Consider the following 12,939-nt stretch of genomic DNA (forward strand, 5'->3'; position numbering starts at 1 on the left):
CTTTTTCTAAGTAGGCTATAAGTCAAGTATACTTAAATATAATTTTAAGTATATTTCTGAGAAGTACATAAAGCCCATTTCTGAGAAGTACATAAAAAGTAGACTAAAAGTATACTTTCCTATTTTTTAGTTTAAAAGAAGTATACTAATAGCACACTTGAATAAACGTATTTTTCGTAAGGGTAGTTATGGTTTCAGCCAAATTAGCTTGTTAGGACTTTGGTGTTACAGTCATAAATTAAATGTTTGCGTGTGCTCTTGTTCTCAGGTGCTGTGCTTGGCGTGACCTACACACTTGCCGTAGCTACAGGCATAACTTATTTCCAACATGCAGATGGTGACTCAGGACGCAACATTTTTAACATCGGCTTTACAGTGTTTATGTCATTAGCACTGCCGCGCTGGTTCAAACCCCACTCTAGTTTTATACAAACAGGTATGGTATCGGGCTGCGGCTTCATTAAAGGACATTATGTACATCATTTGGACATGAGTCTGTTTCATTCTATGAATTTTCATCTTCTTGTGTTCAGGTGTACACAGTGTTGGCGTTTTTCTCCAGTCTCTTTTAACCTTACCCATTTTCTTTGTGGGGGTTTTGGCTTTTCTTCTAGAGCACACTGTTTCAGGTAAAACAGCACTGTTCAAAACTTTGTGGTCTGAAAGATTTTTTTTTTAATGTTTTTGAAAGAATTCTCTCATGCTCCAGCTGTATTTGTTTGTTAGATAAAATACAGCAAAAACAGTAATATTGTAAAATATTATTACATTGTAAAATAATTGTTTTCTATTTGAATATATTTAAAATTGAATTATTTCTCTGATGGTAAAGCTGAATTTTAAGAATCGTTACTCCAGTCTTAAGTGTCACATGATCCTTCAGAAATCATTCTAATATGCTCAATTTGCTGCTCAAGAAACATTTTGTATTATTATCTATTGAAAACAGTTGTGCTGCTTAATATTTTTGTGGAAACAATGATACAGTTTTATTTCAGAAACTTTGATGAAAAGAACAGCATTTGTTTGAAATAGAAATCTTTTGCAACATTATAAATTTCTTTACCGTCACCTTTGATCAATTTCATGCGTCCTTGCAGAATAAAAGTACAAATTTCTTTCAAAGAAAGGAAGTCATGGCCTAATGGTTAGAGAGTCGGACTCGTAACCCAAAGGTTGCGGGTTCGAGTCTCGTACCGGCAGGGATTGTAGGTGGGGGGAGTGAATGTACAGCGCTCTCTCCCACCTTCAATACCACGACTGAGGTGCCCTTGAGCAAGGCACCAAACCCTGCGCTCCCCGGGCGCCGCAGCAAAAAAAAAAAATGGCTGCCCACTGCTCCGGGTGTGTGTTCACGGTGTGTGTGTTCACTGTTGTGTGTGTGCACTTTGGATGGGATAAATGCAGAGCACTAATTCTGGGTATGGGTTACCATACTTGGCCACATGTCACGTCACTTTAAAAAAAAAAAAAAAAGCTCTGATTGAATGTCTGTGATTTTTGGCATTTAGGGACTTTGCCTGAGAGGGGTCTTGTGCGACCTGAAGGCACAAAGAAGATTCTGTCTCTGGCCGATCAGCAGCAGGGATACAGCCATAGTCCAGACTCAGTGTATGGCCCTCCTCCACCTGTGATGAAAGTGCTGGACCTGAGCGGCTTGAGAAGCGTCCTCTTCTGTGCCTGCAGAAGCCCACCTGTTGAAGAGGTGGTAGTGACAGTACCAGAGATGTCTAGCTTATTACCTGACAAGGATGCTGGTGTTAGCAGTGGCTGAATTTTTGCACCTCAGCCCATCTTTTATTTAATTTTTATTTTGTATTTAACTTCTGGTTTGCATTTTATAAATTGTATTATTTATTATTTAGCCTTCTGGTTGAGAACCACTGGATAGAGTGCAACAGTGGGGTTCTGGAAGTGAAATCCCATTCATTTTCTCTATAGGGGAACTGATTTTTAAGATAACGTAAACCTTTAAAGAAGGCCTGTTTTGAACTCCAAGATTCTCAATCGGTGGTATATGCTTTTCTTGGAAAAACTACATTACCGATGATACCATGCAGAAAATTCCACCAATGAGAGAGTCGCAGCAAGCAAAAGAATGTCCACAGCATGAATCACGGCAAATATCATAAGTCGGTGTACCTACTCTCAAAATCCTTAACTATTTCTGTATGTATATGTATGAATATTTTCAATAAGTTTAAAATGTATTGCTTTTATAGCCTTAATTAACAGCTTTAAAAGCAAGTTTAATTTTACCAACGTTTTTAATTTATGCCATTCGCAATGCTTCATGGGATTTTAGTTCTTTCCCTCACTAAATCCAGTACACAGTATGGTACCTTTGTCTTTATGTCCGATTTCTGTGCTTCAAATAAAAGTTTGTGATGATGTGATTCACCTCATAGCTGGTTGATGTGGTTCTTTGCTTGTAATGCCATAATTAAGTATTTTTTAAAATCCCTATTGGAAAAATGAATGGGAAAAAAAATACTTCCAGAACCAACGATTCTATTGATACACTCTATCAATACACCCTATACATTTTAGCATGGAGGTCTGAAAACAGAGACATTTTGTGAAGAGACTAAAGAAATACAAAGGCAGATATTTCCATAATCTTTAATTCTGAAAAATAGATCTTTAAATAGTTTTACAAATATTATATAATTTCTGACATCTTTAAGTAAAATGTTAATAATGCCACAAAACAGATAAATACAGTAAGTTGAATGGGAAATTGAGTATTACGGCATAAAGCACACATAAGGACTACATAAACTGGCATAAACATTGCTACACATTGCACAGAGTAAACTCTTAATTTGTTTGAATGAAGCCTTCATAAAAGTACTCAAAACCCTTATGTATGCTAGAAGGAGAAATACAGTGTACAATGTGACCATTAAATACTTGATTAAGTTGGAAAAGACACCTCTACGTTTACAGTGAGAAACATTTAACTGACCATATGAATGAACGCAAAACAGTTATCATGAACCGCTCTGGACCTGAAAGTACATTTTCCTGATGTTTTAAAGGCCTTAAACCAGTTGTAAAGTGTACGTTTCTGTGGGTGTGTTTGTGTGTACCTTCCACTCACAGAACTTCCTCCTCCGTCTCAAACCTTATCAGGCCACGTTGGTCTGATTGCCTGTGGTTGAGTCACTGCATACCTGAGTTTAAAGCAAATTCATCTATAGTTTCCTCACTTCAACAGCTATAACGATATGATTAGGGAATGTGTATGTGTGTGTATAAGAGAAAGAGACTGAATAGGAGATATCTGAGCGGAAGTGTGTGCGTCTTGATATATTTGTGATAATGTTCCAGTGTAGGCAGTAAAGAAAACCCATCTGAAAAGTGTTAAATATGGGTTTTAAAGATCAATTTTGTCCCGTCCAATGTCCACTTCCTCAAATGAGAGTTAACCCACAGAATAGCTGCATCCTTTCTAGTATTTAGGGTCTATTCAGGGTCATAAGTGATTGTGTTCTTCATTTCAGGACTCATTTCTTACTTCATTTTCTTTTAGATCCTTCCAAAACTTTTTTTTTTCGTGTGACATTCTCATTCCCTTTTCATCTATCATTGTCCATCATGCTCCAGGGATGGAAGTGTGTTGGATCCAGCACATGAGTCCCAACCCAGTGCAGGAGTGAGGAATACCAGTGTATCCCCACAGCCTGATGTCCAACTGTCCCTCCCCAGCTATAAAGTACCCTGAGTGGGCCGAACGCCCAGTGAGCCAGCCAGTGCTGGTCCACGGCTGCGTAGCAGGAGGAAACCACGCCATTGACCACCACCGTACCGTGGCGGGTGAGTGGCGCAAAAACCCCCTTGTCCTCCTGTATTTGGATCCTAGTGACCCGGGACAAATGTCCCTGCTGTCCTGCTCCTCGTGTGGACACCACACACTGACCTGGCAGCACATCACTAGCAAATATAGACTTCAGCTCTGCACTCGCTACAGGCCCTGAGCAGTTCCCTTCGGATACAAACAGGAGATGGGCCGCCGTCAAGCTCAGTTTAGCGCCGGAGTCCGTCTCTATGGCGTAGAACTGCTTCTCTGCGGAAGGATCGCGGTCTAGGAAGGCGATGACTTCGCTGTAGATGAGCTGCCCGCTTCCGTCGCACTCTGATGAAGCGAGTACTTTCTCTCCAGGCTGTAAGCTGTCCATAGTCTTCACGCTTCCATCCTCAACGGTGACAAGAGCCAATGCAGGAAAACAACCGCCGGTTTTTGCAGCCACAGAGTGCTCTGAAAGAGAAATAGAGAGAATATAATGACAAATGAGCAATCGTATTGGCCGTTTTCTCTACTGATGTGCACAGTAGCCTAAAACAATTCCAAAGGTCATGTGTTCGTTAAAGCTTGGGTTCGGATTGTTCAAATGGCACAGTGCCTTCCTCAGATTAATCTTTAAAACACACACACCCAAGCACAAACACACTCCCGCTCTCATTGTAAACCCATAAAAATCCAATCAAACTGAAAGTTGCAGTGGCAAAATAACCTGGCGTGTGCAGGCAAACATTTCAAGCACCATCCTTCAAGCTAATTCGTTTTTTTTTCTTTTCGCACGACTCCAGTCAGCGGGTAAAAATGCAATAAAAGCTAATAAATAACCACTTGATTGAATCTCAGCTCCCTGTGACTTCTGTCCGACAGACGTGACTGGGGTCTGGAGCGACGTATGCACTACAAAAATGAGTCTCAAGTCTCTGTTGAGTCCTACACAAATATTTGGAAAAGGTAAGTACCAAGGCCAGGTGATAAGACAGGCTGAGATAAGAGATCTGAGAAAAGGGGACAACAGAGTTGCCGTCTGGAAAACAAAGGAGTTGGTTAATCATCTCACAGCACTTTAGCAGCCAGTCCACTTCTTGAGGCACATTCTCTCTCTCTTACGTAAACACGTATACATATTTACTCTTATGCACTTCTAGCATATGTATGTAGGCCTATGTGTGTGCAGAAGTGCAACAAGTAAAAACTCACAACCCCAAATTCAAGACTGTTTTGTTTATATTTGAGTTATAAAGATTTTTTATATGACATTTCATAATGTTGTATCTTCTGGTAAATGTGTTTTTCTTATTTTTATACTGCAGTAAGTGCCTGAATTCAGACAAATCTGACAAGAGTTGAAGAAGCCAGCTGAAGAACACACCTTTAGAGGACTTTGATAAAGCAGAAGTAGACAACAGGTCTTGCTTGTGTTTGCATGCTCTATCAGAAAGATAACAGAAGGGCCTCAAATATATCCACACACAGGTCTCATTCCTCTCTAGCAGCGGTGAAACACTCTACAGCCTTTAAAAATGTATAGTCAGACCCAATCCAAATCTACAGACCTTTTTTTTGCGTTTTCTGCACTGAGGAAGATCTGATGAATTCTGTTTTCTGAATTCTGTGAACATTTTTTGTTGTTCCAATTCTGTATGTTTGTGTAGTAAGGATGTGTGTTAAATGAAATTATTATTTCAACCCATCTTCAATGAGAACATAAAAGACCTGTGCGCAGTAGGTAATTTTTAGCATCCAAAAAAATTAAAATGCATGTCAAGAGACTGTCAGAAGAGACAATAAAACACTGGGTGCACTTTAACTTTCCCAGTTGTCTGGCCAATAATTTGGTCTCTGGTGACTCAGGTATAGAGGCAGGTGTTTAAGGTTTAATGATGTGGTCTGTTACCTTCATCCCAGGTCTGCCACTTATCTCACCCAAGTTAATGAGAAATGACCACCTTCACCACAATAGGACACACCTGATTTAACTGCACACTGAACGCATATGAACCTTTCAGTCTGGAGTCTCTTTAGTTCAAACACCAGAGATCAGACTGGACGGTGTTCTACAATCAATCATAAACCTGTATCAAAAACAATGCCTTTCTGTTTTAATCCACATAATATTCCAATTTTACCCATTTTATATGGGAAGCACTAGTAAAATGATGAGTATTGCTCAACTATTCATGTAAACTATTGAAGTTAAACGAAAAAAATCCAGGGCTGAATATTACATTATATTATTCTGCATAGCACATTGGATATAGTTAAGTGGCATGTAGTTGTATTGTAAATAAACAGAGTGATATATGTAGTCTCAGCCCTACCTGACTTGACGCTGCAGTGGATGTAAGATTTGGACTCATAGTAGACCCAATCAAAACCAGCCTCCACCGCTAGACGTGCCAACATGCCATATTTATTACGGTCGCGATCTGAGGTGGTGATATCGACAGCCCTTCCTTCGTAATGCAGTGAATCTTCAAAGTGATTGCCGTCTTCATCCCAACCCTCGGTCACCCTGAGCTTCACCCCGGGCCACATGTTCATCACAGAGATAGCCAGAGAGTTCAGCTTATCTTTACAGCGCTGTGAACGCAACAAGGAAAGATGTTTAGACCTGGGTTACACACGTGGAAGATCATGGCCTGCATTTACTGGAATTTTACAAGAAATACGCAAACAAGACAATTATAACTCCAAAGGGCAAAACAGACTGAATCACACACACACACACACACACAAACTTACATCACAGGTCAAGTCAAAAGACAGTTGATTCAAATGACGCTGAATTCTGTTGTTGTGGTATAAAAATAAAAACACATTATCCAGAGATCTGCAAATTATACTTTAAAGAGTCCAAGATCACCTCTTCAATGAGTTGAAGTGTATGGCCATAACACCACAAAAAATATGCAAAATAAACGAACAGGCTAAATCTTTAAATCTTGTTTACATGAAGATGATTTGATCACTCTGATTTAAGTGATGTTTTAGAAATGAGTATTTAACTTCCCTTTGTTTACCCTCTTTTGTGTCTTCCATGCAGAGCTTTCCACTGCACACTTTCCAACAATTAGTTTTGCTTTCCTAAATAAATTAGTATTTATTCCTATACTAACTAATTAAGAGTTTCTGTAATCCCTGTATTTTCACATTAACATACAATATGCAATAGTTTTTGTACCTCTGTAGACTTACTTCCACTAGCTCACCTTCCACAGATTTGATCTACACCTCTCTTTCATGCCTGAAGAGTTTGTTTTCAAAAGCACCCACGAAAAACATTGCATAATGACAAATTATTGAATCATGAGGAGAACTGAGTGATGCTTGAACCAACAAATATATACAGACTTATTTTTACCATCCCACAGGTATTTTTCAACGACCAAGGTACAAAATGTTTCCAAAATGTTGAGTGATTCACTTTTAGTCATTTAACCTAACCACATTCACCACCCTTTAGAATACATAAGACAAATTTGCTTTTAACAGCAAATTCATATTTCAGCATGGAAACAAGCATTCATTGCCATAGCACAAATATAATGTAACTAACCACAATTTTAGGCAATATCGGTTTCGTTATTTGGAAAGGGCATAAGAGTCATAAGTTCAGATTCATGAGTCATTTATGATTTATTTATAAATTGCTTAAAAAAAACACACACACTAAATGGAAAGTTTACTTATTTTTGAAACTATTTCTATATATATATATATATTTTTTTTTTTTTTTGCTGGTAACTTATTACATCAAAATATATTTTTATATCGTTTGCATGCAAAATAAGCGCGGTTATTTCGATCCATTGTGTAAAAGCGAAATATTCACACTACATAGAAGAGCAAATGAACATAATGAAAAGTATTTGACAGGTCCTAGATTTTCATTGAATGAGAAAACCTGTATGTTCCACAGAGAACCATCATAAGAACTTTATATTCTCTCGTCATTTAGTAAACAATCTGCTTTAAAGAACTAAGCAACCAACATACTGATCTTAAGGACCAGCAACGTAACATCAATAACTTTTTTTAATCCCCAAAGAGCCATATAGCCAAATTCAAGAACTCAAACTTACGCTTTTTAAAAACATAAGATTATTTGCTGAACCCGAGAGCCATCGAAGAAGCTTTATTATTAAGCGATTTTAAAAGACAAACCGCTGTCAGCAATCAATTCCTCTGAAAGCTGTGAAGATCGGTAAGAGCGCGTCGGTGGGACTGAGCAAAGGGCACACCGCTGAGCAACAGGTTTAATGTGCTCGCAATCGAATCAAAGCCATTGAGTGTGTTTCTAATGGGCAGATAATTGAATTCATTCGAGCTGCATTATCCGAGTGTCGCTCACCTGCGTCATGAGTCGATCAGCACCTGTGTTCTCCTCATCTTTAAAGATGATATCGGGGTTGTAGTTCGGTGTGAGCTCTTTAAAGCGCTCCGAGGTCCTGGTGATCTTACCCTCGTGTCTCCCACTGGCTCCCAGTGTCTTTTCGGCTACATTTGGACTAAACTGCTTGTAATTAAGGGGTGTCAATTTCTTTGGAGGCCGCCTTTTCCCATGTCCCCTCCCCGGCCCACAGCCCTCGTTAACAGGTGCGAAAATCAGGGCGCAGCCGACGAGGAGCCCAAACACCACGGGAAGACGCATTCCACCCCAACCCGCCGGGCACTCCGACACGGAGTGGTACGGTGGCACAGCTCGCCGTTCAATGAGAAACTACCCCCCGGAATAACCTTATTCCCCCCCACGGGGTAAAAGATGGGGAGGACAAAACCTCTACTTCTTTATCACCCTTATCCTCGCCATCGTCCGTGCGTAAAAGTCGCTTTACGCAGAGGCTGTCATGGAGAGACGCCGGAGAAAAGATCCAGTGATACCAAGTGTTCAGTGCCCATAGAATACGAAACGCTGGTCTCTCGAGAAAATCACAGAAATAAGAGTGAGCAGGCAAGTCCATTTATTTATCTAAAAGATTATAGGAGAGAGAGATACCGGGTGACTCCGGCGCACACAAAGAGCTGTCAGACTCTGAGAGACTTCCACGGCTGCTGTCTTTGAATGAGCACGTCCTTTGGCGCATGTCAAGTGATCTGAGTTGCTGGCGAACTGAGACCGCACCCTGCCAGTTTTTTGCCCCTCTCTATCCCTGCCCGCCACTCCTCCCCACGGGTCACATTGGGTGCGTCGTATACCCACCGGCTCCCTTTAACGCTTCACAGCGCCTGGCTTGGCAAACACAAGTCTTGGGGAAGAACTGTGGACTCAGACTCTCCCATTCATAGATCCACAAATAGAGAACGAGCCTGGCTGCTCCTCAAACAAACGTGAGCGACTGTTGCCCTCCCCTACCTGTTTATAACCTTGATACGCTTAAGGAAACGACTAGAACCTGGCGCATTCGTTTGAATGATTGATCATTTATTGATCAGAAGACACCCGTTTGTTTAGACTGTTCTTTTTTGGTGACAGGTGTATAACGACGTTGCTTATGAGTCAAAGACAAGTGGATTTTTTCTCCCTTTTTTGTCCTGATCTATTAAGTTATGCAATATTACATAAAAGTAAAAGTGGTGTCTAGTAAGCAATTTAGTTTTCAAATATTAATATTTGAAAACACTTATTTGTCCAGCCAGACCAAATCCAACAAATAGGAAGGCAGCCTTTTTTTTCTTTTTAAATCAAATGAAATAACTCACGATATTCATGACTTTAAAAATCATGACATTTGTACTAGATTTTAAAAATATTTCTCCTTTGTATCATTTTTATTTATTTATTTATTTATTTTAGTCATTTAGCAGACGCTTTTATCCAAAGCGACTTACAAATGAGGACAACAGAAGCAATCAGTTGTAGTATTAAAACAACTAAAAACAAATCCAAAACTAAAAGCTAAAACTTTATAAATACTACTTATACACATTTCATATATTTTGGGTATCCTTATCTGCATTGACCCTGATAGGAATACATTATAGAAAATTCAGTTGAGCTGAAAAAATGTTGGTTTGTATATTACTCCTGCTTCTATGTTCCATTCACATCAGTTGCTCAATGGATCTTATTTGTATCGGATATTAAGAGGCAGAGCTCCAGTATGTGCTGGCCTGTGCTGAGGTAATGGGCAGTGGTGGGACCTGCATGAGGGGTTCACTGTTCTAACTGAAGATGAAGCTGGTAAAGACGGGAGTGTATAGCTTGGAAGACTGTTACACAGGAGCAGCTCTATTCTACAGCACTGAGAGAAGACGCTCCACTTACACAAGTCATGACTGTGTGGAGGTAGCAGCGGTCAGCACCTTAAGAGCAGATATATCCATGACACTCGAACTCTGTTCACTTTCTCTTTAAATGAGGGAAAGGAAACAGACCCAAGTCTTCCAAATTAGCTCTGCAAATATTTGCCGGAAAGGGGCTAGTGGTTTTGTGCCCATTTCAAAAGCAAATTTAACAGACATGGTCTTTGGTGTTGATTTATTTTTTATTATTTATGTCTGTAAATATCAAAGTATTTTAGGTTTGGGGGTTGGTATGTCCTCATTTGGAACAAGGAGTAAAAGAGAGTAATTGAGCGGATGAGTAAAACACTACTGTCACTCTTTCAATCAAACTCACTTTCACTTTGACCATTTGGTACAGGTCAGTGTGAAACTGTGTGGTCATTTTACCCATCCCTCATTCTTACCATCATGGCCCATTATTCCTCTAAACAATCATTAAATTATTATTCCTTCCCTGTTGGTTGTTTACAAGTCTTTTATTGGCTATTTATATTTAACTCTTGTTTTCTACCTTAACTGGACCCATCCATCCATTCTCCAAACTGCACGTCTCATGTAGGATCACAGAGAACCCCACAGGCCAGTCCATCAGAGGGCTAACACAAACAGACATAGACACATTCACTCACATCTATTGGCATTTTTGGCTCTCCAATTCACCTGCATCTCTTTGGATTGTGGGGCAAACGAGCAGCAGATGAAACCCATGCCAACACAGGGAGAACATGCAAACTCCCCACAGAAAGGCCTCATTGCTCAGCTGGGAGTCCCAGGCTGTGTGGCGGCAGTACTACCCAATGAGCCACCATGCAGCCCTGTATCTGGACCATTAATCTAAATAAGCACTTCATGAGTTACAGTCACTGGAGTCTTGAAGAAATTTCCCCTAAACTTACTGGTGACTTACTTCCACTAGCTCACCTTCCACAGATTTGATCTACAGGTACCCAAGTCCTCATGGGAACTAGGTATGTGTGAGCAATTCCAGCATGCATAAATGGAATGCAATGGATGAACTTGTTTTCAAATTTTTGCATCTTGACTCTGGAGATCACAGAGACACAATTACAGAGCGAGGGGATCCCACTGAGCATGTCCTCTTCCCTTTGATGGCTGTAAATAAAGACATGGCTCCTTGCAGGCCTGCCTATTGAACTTGGCTGTTGACAATGCCTCAGAAGTGGTCAGATCCAGTCAGAAATCCCTTCTGCCCTCAAGAAAAGAGCCCACGTCCTTAAAGGCAACACAGCAGCGGCTGTTCCCTGTCAACCGGGCGATGGCAGTGGTTCAGACGCTAACCCAGGCTCTTTCAGCAAGAGTCCATTGATGTAGCAGAGTTATTAATTTGCCCTGTGAAATAAGAGGACACCCAGACTAAAACAGAGGGAGATGGGTACCTTTCAAATAATGCCAGCCAGGGAGCCTTTCATCTGCTGTCATTGGGGTGAGTGAACTGGGTCTGCTGGGTTCTCACATGGGCACCAGGGCTACCCACGGAACTAACCAACAAAGGGTGTGCAGGAGGGACAGGGAGAGTGAGTGCCGAGGGGGAGGAGGAGAAAGAGAGAGAGAAAGAACATGGGCAACTTGGTGTTTCTCAACTATTAACTGGTAAACAACTCTGTTTTTAGTTGTTTTTGTTCTTCGGAATGGTGTTCTTGTGGATTGTGGTGGGATTCGGTGTTCTGTGAGCCACTCTTTCACTCCCCTGAAGGTAATAGCAGCTTTTTTCCCCTCACCGCTTCCTGCTGTCCCTAAAACCTGTAGGGTCTTAAAGGGGTCATATGATGCTTTTTTAAAGATCATTATTTTGTGTATTTGGTGTAGAAAACTTGAAATCGCATCATATGACCCCTTTAATAGCCTTCATACTCCACTAATTCTCCCTTTGGTGGAAGCCAAAGGCAATTTTACAATTAAACACTCATAGAAAAATGCAAAGGAAAAACCCTTAAAAGAAAAACTTTGTACCTTACCTACCCCTAAAACAGGGATATCCAATCCTGCTCCTGGAAGGCCACTATCATGCAGAGTTTAGGTCCAATCCTAATTAAATTGGATCTAAACTCTGCAGGACTTTGGCCCTCCAGGAGCAGGATTGGACAACTCTGCCCTAAACGATGCATATTAGCTCCTCAGATTACCCTTAAGGTACTACCATGAACCTTTTAGGGTTAAATAAAGTACAAAGAAGTCCCTTTGAGGGTACTACCACAGTGACAAGCTTCAATTTTTGCACAGTTTTTCTCAGAGTGAAAGGTGTGTCCCATTTTGCAAACTTTTACACTGTTCTGCGCCACATTGTAGCATAAGTAGTGCTAGTAGTGCGTTAACACTGAAACACACTAAGTGCTGCATTTGAGACAACACTACCCTTCTAAAATTCCTATATTAGATGGCATGGTGTGTAGTTTATGTGTACAATATATAGTACATCATTTAGGACACAACTTCTGTTAAGGGCACCTGAATCCCAACTTCACTTGAAGTCTCTGGAGGCCTCTGTTTTGATTGGACCAGAGACAGAAGATGTCACTGAATTCATTCATGCATGCAGAGGGCTGTGCAGCGTCAATGTCCGATTACTCCATTCCTCCACATGCAGTGGAGCACGAGGAGTGGTTGGGGCAGTCACAGCTGGAGCAAGCAGGGAAAAAATAATACCAGAGATGTATAAAAGCAGAGGCTAAAAGCAGCCTGAGCTAGCCGCCTGCTAAAAAAACAAAGCACTGCCCAGGGGACAAGCACAGGGTCGGGCAGTGTGGACCGAACTCGCCACAGCCGCGTCTCCACACGTTAGTGCTCCTGCCAAATGGCTGTAATTGAGGCCTAAAGTCAAGAGCCCTGAA

General features: G+C 40.8%; 3 protein-coding genes across 3 annotated transcripts in view; 2 read left to right on the forward strand and 1 right to left on the reverse strand.

Annotated features, from left to right (window-relative positions):
* LOC107721561 (solute carrier family 23 member 3-like) overlaps nucleotides 1–1,774 on the forward strand; it is a 9,027-nt gene extending 7,253 nt beyond the window's left edge. Inside the window, 3 exon segments of the mRNA XM_016529647.1 lie at nucleotides 269–436; nucleotides 534–629; nucleotides 1,512–1,774. Of these exon segments, the coding sequence (XP_016385133.1) occupies nucleotides 269–436; nucleotides 534–629; nucleotides 1,512–1,774 (527 nt within the window).
* The window catches only part of LOC107721593 (myc box-dependent-interacting protein 1-like), a 29,607-nt gene extending 22,443 nt beyond the window's left edge, over nucleotides 1–7,164 (forward strand). Inside the window, exon 22 of the transcript XR_001637720.1 lies at nucleotides 7,155–7,164. The gene's annotated coding sequence lies outside the window, so the exon portion shown is untranslated. The remainder of the gene's footprint in view (nucleotides 1–7,154) is intronic.
* Nucleotides 2,668–8,876, reverse strand: LOC107721594 (indian hedgehog B protein-like). Its single transcript, XM_016529692.1, has 3 exons — nucleotides 8,157–8,876; nucleotides 6,124–6,385; nucleotides 2,668–4,261 (listed from the first exon to the last, which is right to left on the reverse strand). Exons 1-3 carry the CDS (start codon nucleotides 8,454–8,456, stop codon nucleotides 3,582–3,584), a joined length of 1,242 nt encoding a protein of 413 aa, XP_016385178.1. The 5' UTR covers nucleotides 8,457–8,876; the 3' UTR covers nucleotides 2,668–3,581.
* Between the last annotated feature and the right edge of the window lie 4,063 nt (nucleotides 8,877–12,939).

The sequence above is a fragment of the Sinocyclocheilus rhinocerous genome, unplaced genomic scaffold, assembly GCF_001515625.1.
Source record: "Sinocyclocheilus rhinocerous isolate Xijiao unplaced genomic scaffold, SAMN03320098_v1.1 scaffold30, whole genome shotgun sequence".
NCBI classification, from domain to species: Eukaryota; Metazoa; Chordata; class Actinopteri; order Cypriniformes; family Cyprinidae; genus Sinocyclocheilus; species Sinocyclocheilus rhinocerous.

Excerpts from the sequence above, each read along its gene's own strand:
- LOC107721594 (XM_016529692.1), bottom strand. The coding sequence starts at position 8,456 with ATGCGTCTTCCCGTGGTGTTTGGGCTCCTCGTCGGCTGCGCCCTGATT. Across the intron at positions 6,386-8,156 it reads CTGATCGACTCATGACGCAG|CGCTGTAAAGATAAGCTGAA; the intron begins GTGAGCGACACT and ends TTGCGTTCACAG. Across the intron at positions 4,262-6,123 it reads CCACTGCAGCGTCAAGTCAG|AGCACTCTGTGGCTGCAAAA; the intron begins GTAGGGCTGAGA and ends TTTCTCTTTCAG.